Source organism: Phyllopteryx taeniolatus, chromosome 20, assembly GCF_024500385.1.
Source record: "Phyllopteryx taeniolatus isolate TA_2022b chromosome 20, UOR_Ptae_1.2, whole genome shotgun sequence".
NCBI lineage: Eukaryota > Metazoa > Chordata > Actinopteri > Syngnathiformes > Syngnathidae > Phyllopteryx > Phyllopteryx taeniolatus.
Window position 1 is genome coordinate 4,975,714 of NC_084521.1, and position 26,774 is coordinate 5,002,487.

General features: G+C 42.8%; 1 protein-coding gene across 6 annotated transcripts in view; it reads left to right on the forward strand.

Moving 5' to 3' along the window:
• arfgef1 (ADP-ribosylation factor guanine nucleotide-exchange factor 1 (brefeldin A-inhibited)) overlaps window positions 1-26,493 on the forward strand; it is a 36,409-nt gene extending 9,916 nt beyond the window's left edge. The window contains exons 2-40 of one of the 6 annotated variants that reach the window (XM_061757584.1): window positions 1,667-1,697; window positions 3,728-3,884; window positions 3,983-4,129; window positions 4,303-4,482; window positions 4,657-4,710; window positions 7,335-7,683; window positions 8,951-9,058; window positions 9,798-10,048; window positions 10,457-10,590; window positions 11,568-11,802; window positions 11,878-11,977; window positions 12,225-12,364; window positions 12,438-12,546; window positions 14,527-14,728; window positions 14,800-14,911; window positions 16,628-16,833; window positions 16,914-16,998; window positions 17,074-17,239; window positions 17,571-17,722; window positions 17,785-17,913; window positions 19,041-19,199; window positions 19,644-19,788; window positions 19,864-19,954; window positions 20,023-20,063; window positions 20,249-20,418; window positions 20,915-21,066; window positions 21,137-21,309; window positions 21,397-21,557; window positions 21,780-21,910; window positions 22,012-22,141; window positions 22,217-22,352; window positions 22,673-22,811; window positions 22,895-22,943; window positions 23,017-23,146; window positions 23,450-23,589; window positions 24,227-24,398; window positions 24,474-24,612; window positions 25,178-25,295; window positions 25,443-26,493. In XM_061757584.1, the coding sequence (XP_061613568.1) occupies window positions 1,667-1,697; window positions 3,728-3,884; window positions 3,983-4,129; window positions 4,303-4,482; window positions 4,657-4,710; window positions 7,335-7,683; window positions 8,951-9,058; window positions 9,798-10,048; window positions 10,457-10,590; window positions 11,568-11,802; window positions 11,878-11,977; window positions 12,225-12,364; window positions 12,438-12,546; window positions 14,527-14,728; window positions 14,800-14,911; window positions 16,628-16,833; window positions 16,914-16,998; window positions 17,074-17,239; window positions 17,571-17,722; window positions 17,785-17,913; window positions 19,041-19,199; window positions 19,644-19,788; window positions 19,864-19,954; window positions 20,023-20,063; window positions 20,249-20,418; window positions 20,915-21,066; window positions 21,137-21,309; window positions 21,397-21,557; window positions 21,780-21,910; window positions 22,012-22,141; window positions 22,217-22,352; window positions 22,673-22,811; window positions 22,895-22,943; window positions 23,017-23,146; window positions 23,450-23,589; window positions 24,227-24,398; window positions 24,474-24,612; window positions 25,178-25,295; window positions 25,443-25,646 (5,627 nt within the window). In that variant the 3' untranslated portion in view covers window positions 25,647-26,493. Of the gene's footprint in view, window positions 1-1,666; window positions 1,698-3,727; window positions 3,885-3,982; window positions 4,130-4,302; window positions 4,483-4,656; window positions 4,711-7,334; window positions 7,684-8,950; window positions 9,059-9,797; window positions 10,092-10,456; window positions 10,591-11,567; window positions 11,803-11,877; window positions 11,978-12,224; window positions 12,365-12,437; window positions 12,547-14,526; window positions 14,729-14,799; window positions 14,912-16,627; window positions 16,834-16,913; window positions 16,999-17,073; window positions 17,240-17,570; window positions 17,723-17,784; window positions 17,914-19,040; window positions 19,200-19,643; window positions 19,955-20,022; window positions 20,064-20,248; window positions 20,419-20,914; window positions 21,067-21,136; window positions 21,310-21,396; window positions 21,558-21,779; window positions 21,911-22,011; window positions 22,142-22,216; window positions 22,353-22,672; window positions 22,812-22,894; window positions 22,944-23,016; window positions 23,147-23,449; window positions 23,590-24,226; window positions 24,399-24,473; window positions 24,613-25,177; window positions 25,296-25,442 lie in introns of those variants that run through there. The other 5 variants (XM_061757582.1, XM_061757581.1, XM_061757587.1 and 2 more) reach the window with 5 other exon arrangements.
• Window positions 26,494-26,774: the final 281 nt, after the last annotated feature.

The following is a 26,774-nucleotide window of genomic DNA, read 5'->3' on the forward strand; positions in this document are numbered from 1 at the left end:
ACTGTTTAAATTATGGGGGGGGGGGGGAGCACAATATGTCCTATAAAGCTGAGTTATACTACAGGTTCCACAGTGTCCGTTGCCGTTAGGAAAGTACCTGCATTCCCTCATGCTTGCCTTAAAAAAATGCCAGGGTGAAGGACTGATTCGCCGGCCTTATAGCTTGTGACCTTCTCCTCTGCTTTAAAAGCTCCTGGAATGGCTGCAATTGGTGGACAGCCTTGTCCAATAATCAACACACAAATCTCAGTAGTAGTAGAGAATCAGCTCTTAGCGTCTGTCGCGGGTCTTGTGGGAAAGTGCCACGCCAGGATTTGAACAGTGTAACTATGGCAACAGTGGCTGCCGCTGGTGAAAATGAACAGTTCGATATACTGTAAGTTCCGGACACTCCTGGGAACAAGCGAAAACAAACACGCCAACGACGGAAGGGCATTATTGTGTAAATATACACTTCTATACACGCACACAACATTAAATATTCACTTTTTGAGCTACTCATCTTAAATCATGCTTCCTTTTGAAGACGCTCCGTTTCCTCTCTCACTCTTCTGTGCCCTGCTTTAGTCAAAGCTCCTCACTACTGTCATGTGTGATGCCAAGAGTGGCTGGCTACTCCTCGCTCTAATGACTTCACAGTATTGGCATAATTACATAGAATGTTAAGAATAACTAATTGTGCAATATGATTTCATGCTTCAATGCCTGTAGTCCTGGTGTCGCACACAAAAAGAAGTTTCACAACTGCTCAGTAAGCAACAGTAATATTAGTTGTTTTTCGCAGAGGATAAAGAATATATGACTGCCAGTATTGTTGTATTTTCTGTCTACATTTGTCGCTGCACCGTTTGTGTTCAAATATCCGTCTCTGTAAAGGTTTTAACTACCGCAAAATTGCTGCTAGCTTCATTCGGCTCTCTAAGGTGTTTTGCATTGTGTGTTAGCATTAAACTAGCAAATGTATGTAGTTTGCTTACACCTCGGTACTGTACTGAATGTTGCATACTGAAAAATCTGTATAAATGCTAATACATGTACCGTTGCACCTCTAGTAAATAAGATATGTTGTTGATTATGGTACATGCAGATATATATATATATATATATATATGCGCATATGAGATTCCAAATGAAATATTCTCAAATACTAAATAATATTGTTAAACGTAGCTTTGGCCTGGCAGCAGTGAAATAATTGAGCTGTCTTTTTGAAGCCTCTCACAAGTTTGCGCCAACTTCGCTACCGCCGCCTTTTAAACTGGCTCATTGCCTCTCGCGCTCTGTACGCTATTTCTGTCTCGCTTTGTCTCCCCCCTCCTTCCTCCCTGTCTGTTTCATGTGCCGCGGCGGATCTGTCAGACAAACACTAATGTCAACAGACACCACCACTTAGATTTCTGGGGGTCCGCCATGCTTGTGGAGTGATTCCAACGTGTGTGGAATGATTCCACTATGTTTGTAGAGACTGAATCAACAGCCCCCATGTAGTGTGCTCCATTTTACATCATTAGAGCAAAAGACATGATTAATTAACAATCATTCACACACATTGGACAAAATTCCCATTAAAATGTTTCTTTTCTCCCTGTGGCGTCATTATTTGCGATACCACAAGCTTCCTGAAAGTTCATACTTTTTATACATAAGTTTTTTCTCTCTTTTTCAGAGGAAATCAAAGAGGAGTCTGAAAAATTAAGGTAAGTGTCTGCAAAGACATGAATGCGGTAGTTGACTTAAAAAGTGTCTATCAAGGCACTCTGCGGAGTTCAACTAAAGGGTACTAGAGCACACTGCGTGTGTTGTAGAGGTGTGCTTTGTTGTTACTTACTACGTCTAAACCCACTGTGTGTGTGTTGCCGAGTAACGTGTCCTCTGGAATGAGTGCCTTTCAGACATGAACTGCCGTCCATCTTCACTCCTTGTTGTTTAGCCCTTTTCTCTTCATATTAACGATGCAGCTGACTTTTTGCAAGATTAAAATTAAAAAAAAACACTTATCTCCTCTGCAAGACTCTGTTTCATTTTGCTCGCAGGGTCTCAAATGCTTTTTTGAGAGCCTCCAGCCATGTTTAAATAACTTCTTTATTCACAGGGTAGCGGAAGAATACAAGTTGAGATCTACAGGCCTGCTGGGATATGATATTAACTATTGAAGCAGCTTTAATTGAATATCAGTGATTTGATTTTCTAGAAAGACTCTAGAAAGATCTATAAGCGATTGTCCTTCAAGCGATAAAGGGTCTCATTCATCTCGTAATTTTCCTGCGAAGCAAGTTTTAGAAATGTTGGATTTATGAAGTGTCATTGCCTCATAATTTGCCTCGTGTCTAATGAAACACGTATTACCAAATTTATTTCGCTATTCCGTCTCAGGGGTTTACTCTACATGACTCTAAATACTAATTAAAATAATGATGGTATAATTGCAATTGAACTCTTCCTATGATACTGTAGAATCCAAGAAAACGCTAAAACAGAGAAAACATTGACTCGTGCATTCATTGTTGAAATATGTTCTTTGATGTTTTGTACTGAGAAGCGTGCGACCAACCGTTGTTGCTTTTGAGGCTTCTTTTATGGCTGTTTGAATTTGTGACTTGTGTCGCTACTTTGTTGAAAGATGGGAGAAGGAAGTGACTCCGTGGCCATGACCGCGTTCATAATTTCACCCAAATTTACTCTAGCTACTCTATCTTGATTTTTTTTTTGTAATTTTTTTTTTTTATATACTTCCCTCTTCTGTGGCGTCTAGCAGTGGTCCATGTGGTACTTAACACACTGAGGTCATACTGCTTCACCGCCAGGACATTAACAATGCAACCCCTCCCTGCTGTGCCTGCACTCATCAGGGCGTGGCAGCGGCTCTGGATGATGCTCCGAGTGGCTGAGCGCATTGTGGGCTTTGAAGAATTGTCACGGGGAAGAAAAAAAAAAAGATGCGGTGTCACTCGACTTGAGGGTTTAGCGGCTTATCCGTGGCTTGGAGATGCTTTGTCAGCATGAGAGCTGATTACTGACCCCGCCTCCTTAGACAGATTAAGTGCACAATTTGAAGCACTCAGCTAAGAGTTCAGTGCTCAGCTAAATTCAGTAAGTGTCGTTAGCCAGGACAGACTTTGTACGCTTGAAATATAATATTTCCATATGTTTATGTACTTTTGAACAAACATGTTAGCGATCAAAATTAGGAGCTGTTGGTGAATGACTGCCTATGTTTTTTTCGTCTGAAGTCATTGCAATGAAACTCTGCCTGCGTAATGTCACCACAGACACCACAAAATAAATCTCCCAGACGCACTAACTCCCCTTTGGTTGAAGAGTCTTAACTTGAAATAAGCCACACTTAATTCTCTCGCTAATTCTAGGATTGACAAAAAATTTACTTTCAATCTAGTGATTAACATTAGTCAACTCTGATGCTAGATGATGCACCTAGTAGTGGTGTCATGATACCAAAATTCTGACTTTGATACTAGCATAAATAAAAAATAAAACAATTCTTCACCTAACGAACCGTTTGATGTACAATGTTCGCAATCAAAAATATGTAAGCATTTCAGTGGTGGTAGCTAAGAACATATCGCAGGGCAGAAAACAGTGTTAATTTCTCTCTGCTTTCCTCTAAAGACAAAAAAAAATTACTTTCAGACTAGAGACCTTTAACGTTAGTTTCCTCTGTTCTGGAATACAACACACCACCTTCTTGCTCCTTTGTGTCCCGCTGTAGTCCGCCTAGTGGAGATGGAAAATCGGGTTCGGGCACTTTGCCGCCAATCAAATCAAAGACCAACTTCATCGAAGCTGATAAGTACTTCTTGCCGTTCGAGCTGGCATGTCAATCCAAATGTCCCCGCATCGTCATCACCTCGCTCGACTGTTTACAGGTCAGTGCTTTGACGAGTCTTAAATTGGAGGGCTTTTATAGCGCCGCTCAGGTCTCAGGCGTCACATTTTGTGTTTTTGTTTTTTTTGGTGCCTATAGAAGCTGATAGCGTACGGCCACCTGACAGGCAGTGCTCCAGACAACACGGCCCCAGGCAAGAAGCTCATAGACCGCATCATTGAGACCATCTGCGCCTGCTTCCAGGGCCCGCAGACGGACGAGGGAGTGCAGTTACAGATTATCAAGGTGGGGAAACTCTAACCATCCAGCCATTTTTCTATGGCGCTAGTCTTCAATGGAGTGGCGGGTGAGCTGGAGCCTATCCCAGCAGATTTTGGCTGTGCTGCCCCGGTTGTCAATAAAAACAACAATTCATCCAGTCCCACTTACGCCGCCTTCCTCTGGTTCTCTCCCTTTAGGCTCTGCTGACGGCCGTAACGTCGCAGCACATTGAGATTCACGAGGGCACCGTGCTGCAAGCCGTGCGCACCTGCTACAACATCTACCTGGCCAGCAAGAACCTCATCAACCAGACCACCGCCAAGGCCACGCTCACGCAGATGCTCAACGTCATCTTCGCCCGCATGGAGAACCAAGCAGTACGTCCCTACGCCCGCCCTCGAACTGACAAGACACGCGCACACACAACTTCCTGGTTTCATCCACTGTCGAACATTTTAGGTGTTGCCTTGCTCTAATGTCATCTTTTTCTTTTTGAATGACACTTTTCCCCTCCTCCTCCTCACCTTCCTCCCTCCCTGTGGGACACATAGCTTACAAATCACAAGCTATCTTGGTCTCTGGCCTCCAGAAAGCGTGATCGCCAGGTAAAAACAAAGCGTGCAGGATTGCTGTGAACGTTGTTTTTTTTTTTCCCCCTCCCCCAACTTGCCTGACCCACAAAGTCTCCGAACTCTTTGCACCTCTCTTGTTTCCTCCTCCCTCCAACTCCCTCCTCCTCCTCCTCCGTCCATCCAGTTCGCTGTGTTCTTCCCGCACCACATTTGCTCGTCACTTCACTCCATCGCTTGTGCCAGTTTTAAGTTCACATGGTTACACCGGGTGGGTGGGATTAATGAGACTGCAAAACTGGGTTTACATGCTAAAAGTATTTCGAAATAGTAAGAAATAAATAATAATAATTTAAACACGTATACAATTAAAAAATAAATAATACAAAGATAATAGTACATTTGACTTATGAGCTTCATTCATTCAGTCAAAGTAATAAATAATTTCCCAAAATATTTCAAAAATAGCACTCAGTATTTTATTTTATAAGAACATAGTGATTTAACATAATTAAATGGAATGTAACGTATTAAACAGTTTGTACATTACAATTATATTTGTGTGGCTCCTTTTGCTGTATGCGCCTTGGCCACCGGGGGCAGTATAAAATATACATGTGAATATATATACGACGACGACGGTTACCACCGCTGAGTAAGCTGCAGTAATTTTTGTTGTATTTCGCAGAAGAATATATGTTTGTGAGTATTGTTTTATTGTGTTTGTGTGATTGCATTGTGTTTTAACATTGAGATAGCAGATTTTCATACAAGGCAAAGTTCTTTTAAATAGCCTGAAATTGTCTTGGTTTTATGTTTAGTTTAGCACTAAACACACTGAAGGTGGAAACATTAGAAGCTTTTTTTGTTCTGCGATCCACTTTCAGTGTACATCGGTGGGTCCTCCACACACACACACACACACACACACACGGGGTTAGCATTAACACACATTGAGGCCTGGGTGGCATTTAAATAATGAGCTTAGTTTGTTTGCGTCGCCTCGAAGGTGTGTGGCCTCCACGCTCAATGCTAATAGTTTCAGTCAAGATGGTAATTTCATTTAGCAGCTGACATTTTGAAAAAGATACGCTTTAAAAAAAAAACAAGACATGAAGAATGTAATAAGTGAATTGTGATGTTGTGAAAGGCCAAAACATTGATGCCCCATTGTTTTGTGTGTGTGACTCATGTCTTCTTCCCATGTTGTGCTTTTTTTTTTTTTTTTTTGTAAATTCTGAATCTCTCAGTGCACTTGAACGCATCATGGGCTGTTAGTGGAGCTTGGCTAAAGGAATGTCCACTGCTTGCTCTCTCCGGTTTGTTTGTTTGTGTTTGCCAGCAAGTAGCACGGTCTGTTTCGCCACACACACACACACAAAAGCAAGCTTTCCTTCTGTCCGATAAGACTACCGCCTCCGCAAAGCAACATAATTTCGGTTTCGAAGCGTAACAAACTCCTAATAGGGGGAAAAAAGCCAGCATGGATCACCTCCACGTAGCTCGACTTAATGCTGTTGGACTGGCATGTAGTCATTCATATTTGCATACGTATGAAGGACTATAGGGGCTACGATGAAAAGAAGTATTTTGCCGAAAATAACATTTTACAATTACAATAAAGCTGTAGGTTTACAAGAATAAAGTGGGAATATCGTATTACAATTTATAAAAAAATAAATAGATATATTTTTTTCTTTCTCTCTTTTACAATAATACTACACTGGTCTGAAATTGGCTCATTCTTCTTGGAATTTCATGACTTTGTAGTTGTTGTATTACTTTTTTCATAATGTGACTTTATTCATGTAACATTATGACTTCATTCTTGTAATTCTCTTAACATGACGACTTTACTCTTGTCCTATTGCAACTTTATTCTTCAGGTATTATAACTTTATTCTCATATTACACCTTTTTTCTCTATTTCAAAACTTATCGTAACATGCAACTTTAATTTGTAGTGTTAGAACTTTTTATTCTTGTATCATTCTGACTTTACTTTCTTAGTGTTACAGCTTTTCTTAATATTGTGACATGATTCTTGTAACTTAGACTTTCTTCTGGTAATATGCTGCCTTTATTCACGTGGTATTATGATTGTACTCTTGTATTACGGCTTTATTCTTGTAAAATTAGACTTTCATCTCATAACATGACTACTTTATCATGTTATTACAACTTAATTATCTTTGTATTAGATCTTTTCCTAATATTGTGCCTTCATTCTCTAGTATTTAATTCTTGTAACTTGAACAACTTCCTTTTATTGCAATTTTAGTTGCCTAACTGGTAGTATTACTATTCTTTTTTCTCCTAATAGTATGACGTTATTATTATGTGGCTTTTTTTTGTCTAAAAAAATGACTCATTGTTATATTACTACCTTATCTCCTAGCACAACTTTTTTTTCTGTCATGACACCCCCGCCCCCCACAATGTGGCCCTGTTACTGGTTTGTACGTAAGAACACGCACATTGTCAATTTAAATTGCGACATGAAGAGGTGTTCAGGAGCCTTAGGGAATTCAAGCATTGTTCAAACTTGTTTGTCGAACTGTGTCCTAACCTGACTTTTCTTTTCCTCTGTGTGCATGTGTGTGTGCTTTAATTTGTTTTAATGCACGTATGTGAACCCCCCCCTGCGTCCCGTCGTTTAGTTGCAGGAGGCAAAGCAGTTGGAACGGGAGCGGCACCGGCAGCACACAGAACCAGACTCCCCTCAAATCCACACGCCGCCCAAAGCTCCCACCCGGGAGTCCAACGGGCCGGTCATCACCCCAACCACCCCGAGTATCACCGCCCTGTCCGCCCCGTCCACCCCGTCCACCCCGTCGTCGCCTTCCATGCCGGCACCGCGGGGCGACGACGACGCCGGAAGCAGCAGCCGCTCTTCGCCCGCAGAGCGCAGGCCCGTCTACGAGAGCCCCGATCCAGAAAATGGTTCAGACTTTTGCGTGGCGGAAAATGAACAGACGGAGGCCGACCAAGCCACAGCGGCAGCGCAGAGTAAGATAGTTGCTCTCAAGCAGGGCTGAAACGATTAATCGAATAACTCGATTACAAAGAACAAAAAAAAAGTTAAAGCAAAATCTCTGCCTCGAAGCATCCCAGTGATCATTTTCCCACACGGACTAATGTTACTGCAGACTCATGCACCACTCTGTGTGTCTAAAAGAAAGAGAGTTGGGGATCATTTCATACTTAAAAAAGAAGATAACAAAGTGCAATGTTTTTACTGCAAAGCAGAACTAACTAATGCACAACAACAGCACATCTACGATGGCCCACACAATGTATCAATGTTAGCTAGTTTAATGGAGACTACGACGGCTAGTTAGAATGTATTGTAATGCCCCCACAAGTGGTTAAGGATAGACACAGCTTCCATTGCTCTAAAACAAAATAAAAGTAATAAAATAAACAGAAAATCCTCTTACTTCATACACGAGCTACTACGGCCACAACTGACGCCCCGAGGCACTCAATATGCAGACAGGCTATCGGTTAGCCAGTTAACAGCCAGCCGCTAACCTGAGTTCACAGCAGCCAACTCTCTCATTCGCTGACTCACATGTCACTCACCAGGCCAGGCCCCACCTTTTAAAGCCACACACACTAAAAGTCACAGATATTATAGTGTGGAACGCGAGGATGGGGACTCCCAAGTGGACTAAAATAATACCTGCACCTCAGACATATTGTTGTTTATTCATTAATTCTTCTTCCGTTGCGCTTATCCTCACTAGGGTCGCGGGCGTGCTGGAGCCCATCCCAGCTATCTTCGGGCGAGAGGCGGGGTACACCCTGAACTGATCGCCAGCCAATCGCAGGGCACATAGAAACAAACAACCATTCACACTCATATTCACACCTACTGGCAATTTAGAGTCTCCAATTAATGCATGTTTTTGGGATGTGAGAGGAAACCGCAGTGCCTGGAGAAAACCCACGCAGGCACGGGGAGAACATGCAAACTCCACACAGGCGGCGCCAGGATTTGAACCCCAGCCCTCAGAACTGTGAGGCAGATGTGCTAACCAGTCGTCCACCGTGCCGCCTTTTTGTTGTTTAATAATACAAAATAAATTTTTATCTGATTACTTGATTACTTCATCTGTAGAGTAGTCGATTCTAAAAATATTGGATAGCTGCACCCGTACTCATTTATTTCAATTACCTCATTATCAAATTCTGCCTTTACATGACAATAATGCTCAGTTTTGATTGACAAAACGTGTGTGCGTGTCTGTGTGTGTGTGTGTGTGTGTGTCAGATGCAGCAGGCGAGGAGGATGATGATGACGAAAGCCCCAACTATGAGGAGAAAGCCCAAGAGATCGTGCAGAGCATCCTGCAGGAGGTGGTCAACACCGTGGCAGGAGGTGAGATTAAGGTTCAGATGACATGCCACTGTAATTGTCGAAATATTGCTAGAATCATAATAATGTTGTGACCTACAAGTAGAAATTTTACTTGACTTTTTGTTGCAGGAAACAACTTTCTCTCATTACCTTTTTTTGCTTGTAATATTATGACTTCATTCACTTTATTCCTGGAATATGATTTTTATTTTTTTATTTTTAAACTGGTACACTTCATTAGTATTTAATTCTTCTATCATTCCGACTAACTTTTCATACGTTTATAACTTTGTCCTCAATTTTTATATGGTGACATTTGGCCTTTTTCTTGTAACATTACAGCTTTATTCTTGTACATGTATGAATTTCTTTCTATCAAATAACGTCCGACCCCGTAATCTTAACCTATTTATTTTCATAACGTTGCAACCTTTTATGGTAGTACAGTAACTATCACGAAGAGTGTGTGCGTGTCAGACAGTGTGTGTGAGAGAGAAAGCGAGAGAGAGAGAGTGCGTTCGCAAGTGAGAAGCTATGCTAACATGAGTGGTAAGTTCATTTTGCCCAGAAGTGTTATTAACATTTTCAAATGGACGCTTCACGCTTGAGTGCAAATGAGACATACAGGGAGTTATGGTCAGGAAGAAAATGGTGGCCAAAGGCACAATGCTGTCCTCTCTTAACCGTGCTTTAAATAGAACCACAATAATGAAGAAAAAAAATGCATCATACTTCATATGAACCTCGCTCTCTTTCACAGGTAACTGCCTGGACGCGGCTCACCTCTGCGCAGACGCCCAGGAGCCGCCGGGCGAGGGCGAGCCGGCGGAGGCGGAGCGACTCGAAGTCGTCCCGCAGGCCGCCCAAAACTCCCTGGAGGACGAGGGCACGCTGCGGAGCGACGGCGAGCACGTTCATCACGCCAACGGCATCCCAGGCACGCCCATTTCCGCCAGCTTTACGCCGTCGCTGCCTGATGACAGACTGTCCCTCTCGTCCACTGACACTCAGGTGATGCAAGCTGCTAAAAGTCCAATGATGCTGAAATGAAAGGGTAAAAAAAACAATACTTTTTTGGAACAGTAATGACTTTTTTCTTGTAACTTATAACTAATAATACTGAGCTATAAGAACTTGAACTTTTTACTTTTAATATTACAATTCAGAAACCTGTTTTCGTACCATTATAACTTTATTCTTGTATTACTACGACTCTCTACTCATAACTTTGACTTCCTATTCATAGTATTCAGGCTTTGTTGTATTAGTACGACGTTATCCTTGTATTATTGTTGCTTTTTTCTTGTAATATTCTGACTTTCTTCTCCTATTTAAAAAAAAAAAAAAAAAAAAAGAAAAAAAGAAATGAAAAACGTCAGGGAGAATAATATTTTTATTGTTTTATTTTTCCTCTGTCAGGAATCGGGAGCGACGCCGGGTCAGCCACCGGGCGCCAAGTTCTCTCACATCCTCCAGAAAGACGCATTCCTGGTCTTTCGCTCGCTCTGCAAGCTCTCCATGAAACCTCTGTCGGACGGACCGCCTGATCCCAAGTAAGTCACCCTTGTCCAATAGACGTGAATCATCCGTTTAAAAATGGGTATTTGCTCTTGTCAAAGCCGGATGATTCACTAAATCATCCGGCGGAGTCGCTGGATGAATCACTTCCTACTTCCACAACAACTAACTTCTGATTGGTTAATCCTGGTAGCTTTGAGCTAGACATTATACATTAAACGCTATGAAAATTAATTGCACAGTTTTAGTGTGCAAAATTGTCCCATTTTCTCACAATATTGCTACAAGATATGTCAGGAATTTGCTGATGGGAATGGTTCCCAGGTTCCATTAGGTATGAGCCAATGCAATTTGGTCAAAATATTATTTAATATGACAAAAAGTACACAAATATGAGGCAACAAAATTCACATTTTAGAAAAAATATATACTGTACACTGGGAAAAAGTGCAAAAATGTACTAAATACTAGGAAAAATTAAATAATCAGATAAATACATTAATAACAGAAAATATGCACATTTTAGAAAAGGACAGAAATTAGACTAAAATATGTATTTTCTAAAACTAGGGGAGAAAAAAATAATTCAACAAAAACATTTCATGAAAAATACACATTTGGAGTAATATTAGATAAAACAATAGATGAAAAAGACATAAATAGAAAAATCACAAATATCCCATAAAAATACAAACATATTAGAAAATAAAAATAGAAAAAAATATATATTATATAAAAATACACAAATATTAGGTGGGAAAAGATTTTAGACAAAATAATACAAAATTAGTATATGAAAAATACATAAATATTAGAATATTTGACGAAAATGCAATAAAAAGAAATTGCTGCCTCTTGGACAGCCTTCTGCCATGTTTGGCAGCACCGTAACATGTTTTTCATTGTTGTGTTCCATCCTCCAGTTTTTGTCTTCTCCTTTGGCCCTTTGCTGTTGCGACTCTGATCCTATGCTCTTCTTGTCTTAGCGCTTATCCTAACTATGTGCGTTCAGGTCTCACGAGCTACGGTCCAAGGTGCTGTCGCTGCAGCTGCTTCTGTCCATCCTGCAGAATGCCGGGCCCATCTTCAAGACCAACGAGATGTTCATCAACGCCATCAAGCAGTACCTGTGCGTGGCGCTCTCCAAGAACGGCGTGTCGTCCGTGCCAGAGGTCTTCGAGCTGTCGCTGTCCATCTTCCTCACGCTGCTGTCGCACTTTAAGACGCACCTCAAGATGCAAATCGAGGTAGAGAATGGCGCTGGGGAAACAATATGGAAGAGGTGGTGTGACCCGATGATGATGGCTTGTGTTGTTGTCCAGGTTTTCTTCAAGGAGATTTTCCTCTACATCCTGGAGACGTCCACAAGCTCCTTCGACCACAAATGGATGGTCATCCAAACCCTCACCAGAATATGTGCAGGTCTGCATCCCATTGTTTATTCAAGGAAAGTGTATTACTTATTTTTGGAGCAGTCCTACTTTTTATGGTAGTATTATGACTTTAATATCTAGAGTTCTTGTAACATTAAAATTGTATTTGTCATGAGATGTTAAATGAACACCTCAGGAGCAGTGTCGTTAAAACTGACCATCTTGTTTACATCTTGACGTCATGACACATTATAAGGGAAGTGGTGACTCGTGACCCTCTTCTTTTTTTCCGTCAGACGCTCAGAGCGTGGTGGACATCTACGTCAACTACGACTGCGACTTGAACGCCGCCAACATCTTCGAGCGGCTCGTCAACGACCTCTCGAAAATAGCGCAGGGACGCGGCGGCCACGAGCTGGGCACTACGCCCCCGCAGGTGTTCACCACTCTCTGGAAATACTTTTGTACATATTTAGTGCTCAATTCTAACAATATAATGGCGTCCACAGGAGCTGACCTTGCGAAAGAAAGGCCTGGAATGTCTGGTGTCTATCTTGAAATGTATGGTGGAGTGGAGCAAGGACCAGTATGTCAACCCAAACTCCCAGACTAGCCTTGGTAAGTGCTGAGATGTTAACATTCTCACTCTTATTGTGCTCATTTTTTAGTCTTTTTAGTCTACATTTAATTTAATTAATGGGATTATATTAAAGCGCACAAGAGTAAAAATTCACAATATTCATCCATCCATTTTCTATACTACTTATCTCGTGTCAAGGGTGAGCTGTAGCCTATCTCAACTGACATTAGGGTGAGAGGTGGGGTGCTCCCTGGACTGGTCACCAGCCAGTCGCAGGCCACATGTAGACAAACAAGCAATCACATTCACACCCAAGGACATTTTAGAGTTTTCAGTTAACCTAAGAGGCATGTTTTTGGATTATGGGAGGAAACCGGAGTACCTGGAGAAAACCCACACAAGCACGGGTAGAACATCCACACAGGAAGGCCGCAGCCTGGATTCAAACCCCCAACCTCAGAAGTGTGAGAAAATGCCACTACGTGTGTATATGTATATTTGGAAAAATATAATCTGTAATTTTAAAAAATAATTGCTTCAATTTTTATTTTATTTTTTAACTATCCATATATTTTTTGCACATGGTCTTAGTCTTAATAGAAATAATAAAATGTGTAGTTAAAAAACATTTTTGGGATGATTAAGGTTATTTGAAACTTTTAAGAAAAGTTTATTTAACAAAAATGTGAAATATAATTTGTGTACATTTGTAGTTCTACACTTCCTCCATTTATTTACCTTATTTCATTTAAAATTGTATTGACCCCAAAATGAACAAAATTAAATATGAATATTTGACTCTCGGGTATCTATCATGTATTACATCAGATGTCGTTATATATATTTGTACCTATTTGTAATAGGTACTGTGGTTTGTACCCCAAATAAATGGTACCACAAAGCAGTTCTTTTCATACCCTTCCCTATTTTTGACAAAATGTACCTCAAAATTTAAATGGTGTACCGTACGACGGAAACAGAGCTTTGTTTGCGTGTTGTAAATGTCATTGTATAACACTGTGTGTGCGGGAGGAAAAGCCTCTTTATTAGCTTCTGCTTCTGTTGTTTGCCAATGGTGGAGCTCCAACAAAAGAACAAGTGTGTTCCATAAGCTCTGAAAGCAGACTGTGTGAGGCGGCCTCTGGCTAAGCTGTCAAGGCTAACCAGCTACCTCATTAGCACGTGTAGTATCAAAGTGCGTGACAGTATAAGCTGACGAGAAGCCACTTTTCTGTCTTCTTGCTTGTTGTAACTGTGTTATGTTCTCCCCTTTTGTGCATGACTGTAAAGCCAAAGCAGGTAACAGTAGCATTAGCACACGTCTTTGCTAGAGTGTGAAAGGGATGGCTTTAGTCTCATTGATGTCTGTGAGGTTTTTTTTTAAAATGAGATCCCATTCTTGTACGGACGGCGAGCAAGATGGCGGCTCACGTTACCTTGACGACACCTTCCTGAATGTTTTAAAGAGTTCCGAACACGCAATCGGACACCCGAACGCACCGCTCGTCTATGTGACCTTCTGTTTTCTATCACGATAGTTACTATGGATAGAGTGGAATGTTATATAAGAGTATAATAATCTTTTGGTTCCCTGTATCATCTCTTTTTTTTTTTATCTTTAGATGTCCAGTGAGATTAGCGCTAATTTAAACTAATTTCCAGTCACGTGATTTGTGAAACACATACACCTACCTGTATGTGCTCTCTTCTTTTTAGTTGATTAGCTGCAGCTTCAAAATTTCAAATCAAACAACGGGATTATAGTTCAACAATTTCCATTGTGAAGTCTGTTGTGCTACCAAGATGAGTCTCACTGTATCACATTGTGAGTTACTGTGTGATTCCCACTGCTAGTGTGCTACATCAGCCCATATGAAGTCCTTGTTTTCTTTCCCTGTATGCCCGTTTTAGTTCTTGAGCTGTCCTGCAACATTAGCAGTATCTTAGCCTCATTTCTAATTAAATCATCAAACAACCCGTTTCGCCTCTCTCACCTCGTATACGATTCTTCTCCCCAGGCCAAGAGAAGCCGTCTGAGCAGGAGAGCAGCGAGACGCGGGCCCCCGAGACCATCAACCGCTACGGCAGCATCAACTCGCTGGACTCCACCGCCTCGTCGGGGATCGGCAGCTACAGCACGCAGATGTCGGGCACGGACAACCCCGAGCAGTTTGAGGTCCTCAAGCAGCAGAAGGAGATCATCGAGCAGGGCATCGACCTGTCAGTTTCAAATATACATGCAGTATTTATCTCTAGACTGCTGATTACCATTACTAACCACTGCCTTGTAGGTTCAACAAGAAACCAAAGAGGGGGATCCAGTACCTTCAAGAGCAAGGCATGCTGGGATCAACCGCAGAGGACCTGGCTCAGTTCCTGCACCAAGAGGAGCGCCTTGATTCGGTTAGGGCTGCCACACACTGAGCGACGCGACCGAACTGGACCATCGCAAACAAATTAGTTGCCGATTGACCCTCGCGCACATAACCAAACTTGCTGCGACGTAAAAACTGCAACCCCTGTTGTTATAATCAGGAAACAACATTTTGGAGCACTGGAGCAGTTTTCAGCCGAGTGTGAAGCGGCTGGGATGAGAATCAGCACCTCCAAATCTGAGACCATGGTCCTCAGTTGGAAAAGGGTGGCATGCTCTCTCCAGGTCGGGGATGAGATCATGCCCCAAGTGGAGGAGTTCAAGTATCTTGGGGTCTTGTTCACGAGGGAGGGAAGAATGGAACGGGAGATCGGTGCAGCGTCTGCAGTGATGCGGACTTTGTATCGATCCGTTGTGGTAAAGAAGGAACTAAGCCGAAAGGCGAAGCTCTCGATTTACCGGTCGATCAACGTTCCTACCCTCACCTATGGTCACGAGCTGTGGGTCGTGACTGAAAGAACGTGATCCCAGATACAAGCGGCCGAAATGGGTTTCCTCCGCAGGGTGTCCAGGTTCTCCCTTAGAGGGCGAGAAGCTCGGTCATCTGGGAGGAGCTCACAGTAGAGCCGCTGCTCCTCCACATCGAGAGGAGCCAGATGAGGTGGCTGGGGCGTCTGATTCGGATGCCTTTCGAACGCCTCCCCGGTGAGGTGCTCCGGGCACGTCCCACCGGGAGGAGACCCCGGGGACGACCCAGGACACGCCGGAGAGACAACATCCTTCGGCTGGCCTGGGAAAGCCTCGGGATCCCCCCGGAAGAAATGGATGAAGTGGCTGGGGAGAGGGAAGTCTGGGCGTCACTGCTAGAGCTACTGCCCCCGCGACCCGACCTCGGATAAGCGGTAGAAAATGGATGGACAACATTTTGACAAAGCAGCAGGCCGCGATTGTCAAGAAAGAAGCAGATTAACCTTGTTCGCAGCAGCTATATGATGATAAAAAACAGAGGTAAAGGGAAGGAATGAAGGAGAGTGTGTGGATATTCAGCAGCTAATGGCAGTGATAGCCCCATTCATTGGATGCCCTTGTGCATTTCGGCAACAGAGACTCTCCACGCTTGAGGTTTTTTGGCTACAAGTACATATGAAATTTTAAATTTAGTATGATTGTAAAACACAATGCTGTATTTACTGCATTGGTACGACTTAGGGACAGCTAGCTGGATTTGACTACATACCTGAAAACGTAATTTCTGTTGTGAAAACCCTTGACACAACATAATCATTTTTGATTGGCCGTTGTATCTGCGACATTGCGACGCCATTCAGCTGCAAATCAAAGTTCAGTCTGTTGCTCTATGTGCGGCGGGCCTTAGAATTCCTGTCAAAGTAGACGCAACCATAACAAGACATCATAATATAAACCTCCATCTTGACTACATATTTTAGTGGTACTATTTTTACAATGTAGCTCTTTATTTATATATATTTTATATTATTATATTTTTATTTATATATATATATATATATATACTCTATATTAGAGTATATATATATTAAATATTATAATTAAATTAGCTTAAAATGAGATGAAAAAAAATGATTTACGTTTTTAAAAACAGAAAGAAAAGAAAAAATACCTAGCATAGTTAAATGTTTTAGATAAGTGGTGGGTGCAGAGCAGTTCCTCACATTCAGTTTCCACTAATGTGACCTGTGTTTGCCTCGCGATGTGCGCTCCTTCAGACTCAAGTGGGGGAGTTTCTCGGCGATAATGAGCGCTTCAATAAGGAGGTGATGTACGCCTACGTGGATCAAATGGACTTCCAAGGCAAAGACTTCGTGTCGGCGCTGAGGATGTTCCTGGAGGGCTTCCGGCTGCCCGGCGAGGCCCAGAAGATCGACAGGCTCATGGAGAAGTTCGCCGCCAGATACCTCGAGTGCAATCAGGGGTGAGTGGGGTTGAACGTCTACGAACGCTTTTCTATCGATGACGGCATCGTTTATTGTTGGAAAATGTGTTTACTTGCAGGCAAACCCTTTTTGCCAGCGCAGACACCGCCTACGTGCTCGCCTACTCCATCATTATGTTGACGACTGACCTTCACAGTCCACAAGTACGTACACCATCTGGAGTACATTAAGACAAAGAATCGCAAAATGTTAGTGCTTTTTTTTTCCTCCCCGCCAAGGTAAAGAACAAAATGACCAAGGAGCAGTACATCAAGATGAACCGCGGCATCAATGACAGCAAGGACTTGCCCGAGGAGTACCTTTCGGCCATCTATGACGAGATTGCGGGCAAGAAGATTGCCATGAAGGAGACCAAGGAGCTGACTATGAAGTCCAGCAAGCAGAGTGAGTCTGCGGGGCAGTCAGCAATGCAGAGTTGGAGACGCCCACGAATTACCCCTCGAGACATCAACTGGATTTTCTTGCATTCCTGTGAAAAGCAGGGGCAGTTGTCCAAGAGATGAGGCAAAAAAAAAAACTAACAAATTTAAAATCATAATCTGATTATTTAGCATTAATTTAATTTGAATGAATCAACCAATTATTTAAAAAATATAATGTCACATCAGAAATCTTTTTGTTGTTTTTTTGGGGCACTTGAAAAGTGTGTTTTGAGAAAAGAACGTGTCTCGGAACAAATTAAACTTTGAAGACACCACTGTGTTTTCTCCTTCAGGCGTGGCCAGTGAGAAGCAGAGGCGTCTGCTGTACAACGTGGAGATGGAGCAGATGGCCAAGACGGCCAAGGCGCTGATGGAGGCCGTCAGCCACGTGCAGGCGCCGTTCACCAGCGCCACCCACCTGGAGCACGTGCGGCCCATGTTCAAGGTAGGACCGGGCGGCCGCCGTTGGCTCGCACACTCGCTAACATGTTCCCGTTGTCGCTCCAGTTGGCGTGGACGCCCTTCCTGGCCGCATTCAGCGTGGGCCTCCAAGACTGCGACGACACCGACGTGGCGTCACTGTGTCTGGAGGGCATCCGCTGCGCCATCAGGATAGCGTGCATCTTCTCCATACAGGTGCCTTTGTGCTCAAGGGGCCGCATTTGATTTTTAAAATGGACAGATTGGCCAGGTGTTGGTACAAAAGATGTTTACATTTAATCATGAAATCATGAATGTTTAAAAAAAAAAAAAAAAAAGTGAAACACTTTATTTTTATAATAAAATATAACTTTTAATACAAATAAATATATTTGACTAATTTTGCATTGTGTTTTAACAATAAACCAGTCTACCAATTATTTGAGAAAAAGGAATACAAATATAATGAAATAATTCATTCTTTTTTATTGATAATTAACCATCCATCCATCCATTTTCCAAGCCGCTTCTCCTCACTAGGGTCACAGGCGTGCTGGAGCCTAGCCCAGCTAACATCGGGCAGGAGGCAGGGTACACCCTAAACTGGTTGCCAGCCAATCGCAGGGCACATACAAACAAACAACCATTCGCACTCACAGTCACACCTACGGGCAATTTAGAGTTGTCAATTAACCCCGGTCCTCAGAACTGTGAGGCAGACGCTCTAACCAGTCAGTCTGTCATCGTGCCGCTGATAATTAACCAATTAATCAAATTAATATAACATTATTTAATTGATATATATGATAAGAATAAATAAGAAATGAATCAATAATGTAAATTTTGCAGAATTACTTAATTTAATCAGTAAAATAATTCATTGTCATTTTTTTAATTACATTATTAATTATGTAATACAATACATGTACAATTGTTATAACAATCAATGAGAAAATGTTAAATTACTGTATTTATAATTTTCTATTTTACTAATATTTTTGCATTTTGTTATCTTCAATATAAATAGAGACAAAATGAAGAAATTCATGTTAACTATGCAGAATATTACTAAAATGTATTCTCATTTTCTATATGGTTTATAATTAATTTAATTGTAGTTAAAGTGAACAATTATTTAACAAAATAAATGAATAAAAATACATGTATAATATATGATTTACAATGTATCAATTAACTTAATTTCTGACTAATTAAAACAAATGACCACATTTTAATGAACTAATTTTAGGAAAATAAACTGCTAAATGAATGTGCATGTGGCCTCCGGGCCATACCCACCGCTGACCTATCATCTTTTTCATGCTTTTGTATGTTTTTTCCAGCTGGAGAGGGATGCCTACGTGCAAGCACTGGCAAGGTTCACGCTTCTCACCGCCAGCTCGGGCATCACCGAAATGAAGCAAAAGAATATTGACACCATCAAGACTCTCATCACCGTGGCACACACCGACGGAAACTACCTTGGCAACTCCTGGCATGAGGTTGCCGTCTTTAGAAGCTTTTTTGTATTAAAGTTTTACAAGTCAGTTCACTTATAAGTCGCGCTACCATTGTATTTTAGTGCAGGTATAAAAGTCAGTATAAAACACTACTGAGAAGTCCCAGAATGGACTATGATAGATATTTTCAAGTAGCTGTGCTTATTACTTAGCTGTTTTTATATACATTTTCATTAAATGAATATAAAAATAGCTAAAAACAAAAAAAATGTTGTTCTTATTACAAAATAAGTTAAAATTGTTGCTGAACAAAAAATAATGGACATGAATGATGTCAGTTTAAACTCCCATGTGCACTTTGAGATAGGTGATGATTTCAAGTACTCAATTTCAGGTCTTACAAATACCCTTGCTTCGTTTTGGGGGTTTGAGGACATTGAGGTAACATTAGTCGAATAATGGACTTTTTTTTTTATGCCATCTCAGATCATGAAGTGCATCAGTCAGCTGGAGCTGGCGCAGCTCATCGGCACGGGCGTGAAGGCGCGCTACATCTCGGGGACGGTCCGCAGCAAAGAGGGCTTCGTGGCCAGCACCAAGGAGCAGAGCAACGACGAGTACCTGGGCTTGGGTAAGTCGGCACCCCCTCAAAGTCCAAAGCCAAACCCAATCAAAGGTGTTGCTCACCGATACCTCCGCTGTGCAGTTGGCGGCACGGTGGACCGCAAGCAGATCGCCAGCATCCAGGAGTCCATCGGAGAGACCAGTTCTCAAAGTGTGGTGGTGGCTGTGGACAGGTAACAGGATTAAAAATGATCAAATTTAATCCTGTTTCACATTAAAACCATTTGATTGTTTTTTTTAGGATATTCACAGGCTCGACCAGACTTGATGGCAATGCAATAGGTGAGTCGAGCGATACTCGGTTGTAAAAATATTCGATGGCTGCAGCCAAACATTAACTATGGTTAAACGATGCACAATTGACAAGTATGTGGCAAGGTTGAAGGGAAATCGTGGGCTTTTTTTAGGTTCCGTTCAACAAAAAACAATATGTGGTGGCCATAACCATCTGCTGTGTCATCCCTCAGTGGATTTTGTGCGCTGGCTGTGCGCCGTGTCCATGGATGAGCTGGCCTCGCCCACGCACCCCCGCATGTTCAGCCTGCAGAAGATCGTGGAGATCTCCTACTACAACATGGGCCGCATCCGGCTGCAGTGGTCCAGGATCTGGGAGGTCATCGGGGACCACTTCAACAAGGTGGGTCGTGGGTCTTTCTCCAAGGATGAAACTTTGATGAGAATTGTCAATTCAGTAGCATAAGAAGCGTTTGGGTATATTTTTAATATATAGATGAAATATTGCCGTTTGAAAATTACTCCCTTCAGATGGGTGTTTTTTCAACTACTCTCAAGACTGCGATGGTTAAGACAGTTTTTGGTTTTTTTTCTGTTTTACTGATTACATTTAGAAACATGCTTTTTATTGGACATTCACAAAACGTGACATTCAGGACAAGCAATGCTATTGGTCTATTTGATTCCCTCCATTTGTCATTGTCTGATTGGGATATGACTTTCTTTGGGCTTCTGTTCGGCTGAACCAATTAGATGTTACAGCGCCACCTGCTGCTTTGGCACACACATGGGCATCTGCAAATATGTTTTAATGTCACGCCTTTTCTCCATATAGCTATTTCAGAGTACGCCTTTTCTGGCTGTGATTAAATGCTACTGTGGTTAAATACGTTTTCCAGGTGGGCTGTAACTCCAATGAAGACGTGGCGATTTTTGCTGTGGACTCACTCAGGCAGCTGTCCATGAAGTTCCTGGAGAAGGGTGAGCTGGCCAACTTCCGCTTCCAGAAGGACTTCCTGAGGCCGTTTGAGCACATCATGAAGAAAAACAGGTAGGTAGAAGAGTATGATGGGTCTTCACTTCATTAACGATTCACTGACTCATTGTTCATCTCTTTACAGATCTCCTACCATCAGGGACATGGTGGTGCGCTGCATCGCCCAGATGGTCAACTCCCAGGCGGCCAACATCCGCTCGGGCTGGAAGAACATCTTCTCCGTGTTCCACCTGGCGGCGTCCGACCAGGACGAGAGCATCGTGGAGCTAGCCTTTCAGACCACGGGGCACATCGTCAGTAAGTGCCACGCCCTCCGCATTGCATCCTCGCTTGAGTGCGGAGCGCACGATTTTTAGTTAACTCGCGTCTTTCTGTCTTCCCCAGCGAATGTATTCGAAAAGCACTTTGCGGCCACCATCGACTCCTTCCAGGACGCCGTCAAGTGCCTGTCAGAGTTCGCTTGCAACGCCGACTTTCCCGACACCAGCATGGAAGCCATCCGCCTCATCCGACACTGCGCCAAATACGTCTCGGGGAGGCCACAGGTGGTTTGAGCCTCGTAGAAAATGTAATCAAGTCAAGCAAAAAGGCTTTAAGCGAAACTATGTACCCAAAATAGCTTCAATATAATGTGGATGTGGCACATCACCTCCTGTAGCTGTCTGTAATAGCGGACCAGCCAGGACCACCTGTTGTGTAAACATCTGTGTTAAGATTACTGTTCAGTTTTTCCACAATGAGTCTAATTCCGCTGGCTTGCGCAACAGGCCTTCAAAGACTACACCAGCGATGACATGAATGTAGCGCCGGAGGACCGTGTGTGGGTGCGAGGCTGGTTCCCCATCCTATTCGAGCTCTCCTGCATCATCAACAGGTGCAAGCTGGACGTCCGGACCAGGTACGTCCATAGCTCGAGCAGATATTTGAGTATATGTGGTAGGGGTGGACCATATCATACCGCTTGATCAATGGAGCCTGTGTTTGTTTCTCCTTTTGTAGGGGGTTGACTGTGATGTTCGAGGTGATGAAGACATACGGGCACACCTTCGAAAAGCACTGGTGGCAAGACCTGTTCAGAATTGTCTTCAGGATCTTCGACAACATGAAGCTGCCCGAGCAGCAGACTGAGGTATGTCTGCCACCCGCCCCCAACCCCCTTAGGTTAGGTCCACCACACTCAATAGGTTTTGTTCCCTCCACACAGAAAGCGGAGTGGATGACCACCACCTGCAACCACGCACTTTACGCCATCTGTGATGTGTTCACGCAGTACTTTGAGTCCCTCAGTGACGTCCTGCTGGACGACATTTTAGCTCAGCTCTACTGGTGTGTGCAGCAAGGTGAGTACACCACCGCCTGCTAAATTCACCTTTCACTCAACTAACCTTTTGAGGAAACTCACCAGGTGAAATGTACATACAGTATATTAAGAGTTCTGGATGCAATCCCCCAAAATACAGTATGACTAGCCACCCTTCCCTCCCCAAAGTGGGGAAAAAAATGCCCCCACAACACCAGTTTCACCAATGGATGTGAAATTCAGTCAACATTTTGACAGGACACTTAAGAACCTGTGGTGGAACATATACAGAAGTCATCCATTTTGGTTTGAAGCAAATGTTTTGGAGGTTTGTTACTAAGTTCTCCGTTTTGTGCGCAGACAATGAGCAGCTAGCCCGCTCGGGCACCAACTGCCTGGAGAACGTAGTCATCCTGAATGGCGAGAAGTTCTCCGGCAAGACGTGGGATAAGACGTGCAACTGCATGCTGGACATCTTCAAGACCACAATCCCCCATGCGTAAGCCATATTTAAAATAAATGACTTCTTTTTTCTCCTTCTGAAATGGAACACGTGTGTGATAAAGGTTTCGTTTGTCTCAGCCTGTTAACATGGAGACCAGCAGAAGGCGAACACTTTGACAAGCCGCTGGTGAGGCGGGGAAACACGCCAATTTCCATTTCATCCTGTTGCATTCAATATTAATTACACGATTTCCACTCAGGATTCTATTTCCCAGAAGTCGCTAGACGACCAGCGCTCTGTCAACAGCGTGGAGAGCCGTCTTCAGAGCCAACAGAGCAGCGTCGCCTCTGGCCCGAGCGAGGACGCCGCCAGGGCCAGGAGCACCACGAGTGAGTGGGGGCGGGGGTGCACTCAGGCTGACTTCAGACTAGAGCGGTGTCGACATTGCCCCTGAAAAAACACATCGGTCTATCTAATTTGCATGTTCAGTGTTTCCCTACTGTATTTCAGTTTGTTGTTCGCATGCCCGTATTTAGCACAGATTTTTTTTTTTGCAATTGTTTTTTTCTGGGTTTTGACAGTATACATACTGTAATGCCCTCATATGTGGGAAAGGAGAACCACAACCACAGATGAATTGTAAGTCCAGTCTAAAAGGTGCTTTTGTGACCGCGAATGTTGGTGTTTCGCAGGAGTTCAGGAGCAACGCTTGTTCGCCGCCTTGCTCATCAAGTGCGTGGTACAGCTGGAGCTCATCCACACCATCGACAACATCGTCTTCTTCCCTGCCACCAGCAAGAAGGAAGATGCCGAAAACTTTGCCGCAGCACAGGTACCAGCGCCTTATGAACTGCACACCTGTGTACGCCCTAGTACTGTATTTACATCCATGTGGTAAGGCAGGACCACATGACCATAAAATAAAATCTCCGATGTTTTTTCACAAAAATCCGATTTTTTATTTTAATCGATTTCTACCCCATCGCTTATGGGTTTTTTTATAGCTAATGTGGACAGAAGTGCTTCTCTGTTGTTGACTCCATGATTTTCTTACTCTGTGCTGATTTCTTGTCATTCAAAAAACAATGTGAATATTTTAAGAATTCTGCTTATCTTCTCCGTCTTCTTTTTTTTTTTTTTAGCTGGGACCAAATTCGCTATTCACTTTAAAAAAAATTGCCACAGCCATGTTGTTAGTGGAAGCAATGCATGTCAGCATGGATGTGCTTTGAAGCACAGAAGCTGCTAAAAAATTAATAAAAAATGGCCTGACTCAAACTCCAATTAATCGATTTATCGCCGATCCCTACCATATAGCAGCATATAGAGTGGTACATTGAATAAGGAATGCGGCAATTTACAAGATTATCAATTTACGGGTCACTTGGCTCATTTGTGTTGTGAGCCCAAATTTCAGTTACCACTGTAAGCCTAATAATGATCCCGTCCTTGTCACATCTTTCCTGAAGCGTGACGTGGCCAACACGTCAAACGTGGCCGCGGAGCCGCCGGACCAGGGCATGTTCCGCTACCTGACGTCGGAGCAGCTCTTCAAGCTGCTGGACTGCCTGATGGAGTCGCACCGCTTCGCGAAGGCCTTTAACTCCAATAATGAGCAGAGGACGCTGTTGTGGAAAGCTGGTAAATCTCACCGCGCCGCGCCTGACATCAGTGAAAGTGTGTGTGTATGTGTGACTGCTCATGCGTGTGTTGTAGGGTTTAAAGGCAAGTCGAAGCCCAACCTGTTGAAGCAGGAGACGGGCAGCCTGGCGTGCGGCCTGCGCATCCTCTTCCGCATGTATACTGACAATACGCGGCGGGACGCCTGGGAGGAGGTCCAGAGACGACTGCTCGAGTAAGGATACGGACGATGTCACTAGCGATGAAAAGAGAGGAGATGCACCTTGAGTACACATAATAGAAATAGAGGATGTAAAAAGCCATCAACTGCATTGTATTGTATCACATCGTAAATGTAATTAAGTGTAATGGAGTGAATTATGTCATACTCCATCGAAAGTGGAGTAAATCATATTGTATCGCATCGTAATTGAAGTGAATCATTCTATCACATTGTAAATACGGGGATTTATTTATACAGAATCATATTGCATTGCATCGTAACTGGTGTGAATCGTATTGAATTGTTAGTCGGGTGAATCGTGTCATTACTGTAATGAATTGTATTGCATCATAACTGCAGTGAATCATATAATCGCATTGTGATTTGAGTGAACCATGTCCTTACTAAAGTGAGTGGAATCGTAATTCAAGTGAGTCGCAAAGTATCGCATCGTAATTGAAGTGACTCGTATATTGCTGTATCACATAGTAAGTAGAGTGAATCATGTAGTAATTGGAGTGACTCTTATATTGCAATCACGCAACTTTTGTTTTTTTTGTCCTTTCTATGTGGTCAGCGTGTGTGGCGAGGCGGTGGCGTACTTCCTGGCATTGACCTCGGAGAGCCACAGGGAGGCCTGGACCAACCTCCTCCTCCTCTTCCTCACGAAGGTTCTGAAGATCAGCGACCAAAGGGTGTGTTCTCTCAAAAAAATCATAAATTAAGGCAGTTGTATCTCAAGGCACCACTGTACATAGAGACGGCCTCTGGTCCTCAGTCATTCTTGGCAGAGGATAAAGAATATATGCCTAAAGGAGGCTGCTATTGTCTCTCCTGTGCAGTTCAAGGCTCACGCGTCGCGGTACTACCCGCTTCTGTGCGAGATCATGCAGCTGGACCTCATCCCGGAGCTGCGTGCCGTCCTGAGGAAATTCTACCTGCGAATCGGCCTGGTGTTCGGCATCGCGCCCGAGCCCCAACCTCAACCTCGACCGGCCCTACAGGAGCATCGCGCCAACCCAGAGGAGGCAGAGGAAGCTCTGTGACGCCACCTACCTGCAGCCCTTCATCCACTTTGACTATCAGCACGAAAAACTAAAACAAGTCTGGTTTGTAGCGATTTCCGCCTCCGCCACCATAACTCTGAGCTGCTCAGACGGAATTTATTTAAAAATAAAGAAATAAATCAAATAAAAATGTGCTTCTTACTGTATATTTAATGTATCTAAATGATTGCAAAGACATATTCAAAAACCATGATGAAATGTGACCTCTCTCTCCACACGGCTAACGTTCATATCCAAATGTACAGATGTAATAATCTGATAACACTAGATTGTTTTAATTTTTTTAATATTATTATTTGTTGATGCACTTGACCTCCATTCGAAATGCACTGGAGATTTTACTTTTTACCCCTCCGCCCCTGATTTGACTAACATCTCACGGTTAAGTGAAGGCTTCATTAAATTATTCCATTTTATATGTTGGTACTGTTTGGTTTTTAACTGGAAGATGAGAGAGCAACCCGATGCTAGCTGCTTGAAAAAAGAAAGATTATTAGTCTGTTTTCATGTTTGACTTTAGTTTTCACTCCTGTGTGTACAAAAAAATCGAAAATAATATATTTAATTTGGGTTTTTTTTCTTGGGTTTTGGGAGAAAGTAACATGTATAGAGAGAGGGGGGGGGGAGGGTAAATGAGTGATGATGTTAGCTGTGCTTTACGTGTGAATGGGACGCATTCCCGCTCATGGATGTAGAAAACAAAAATGTATATGATGCAGCAATGTAAAGTTTTCTATGTTGCAAAAAAAAAATGTACAACTTTGTGTACGATACATTCTCTGGCATTCTAATCAGGTTCTAGGTCAATAAAGTTTTTTTGAACTTGGTTCATGTGAATTTGTCGCCGTCTTCCACTTTGTGATTAATTTTTAAAATGAAAACTAGAAAAAATACACACTACATTGGTTAATAGGAAATGGACTGATCTTATGTAGCGCTTTACACCATCACAGTATCCAAAGTGCTTTACAAAGCCTCACATTCAACCGCTCACACACATTCATACACCAATGAAAATAAGAAAATGTAGTTAATATGGAGTACAGTACTTTTTTGTAAATCTATCGTAAAAACTAAAAAAGAAAATAAAATAATGCAGACGTCGCA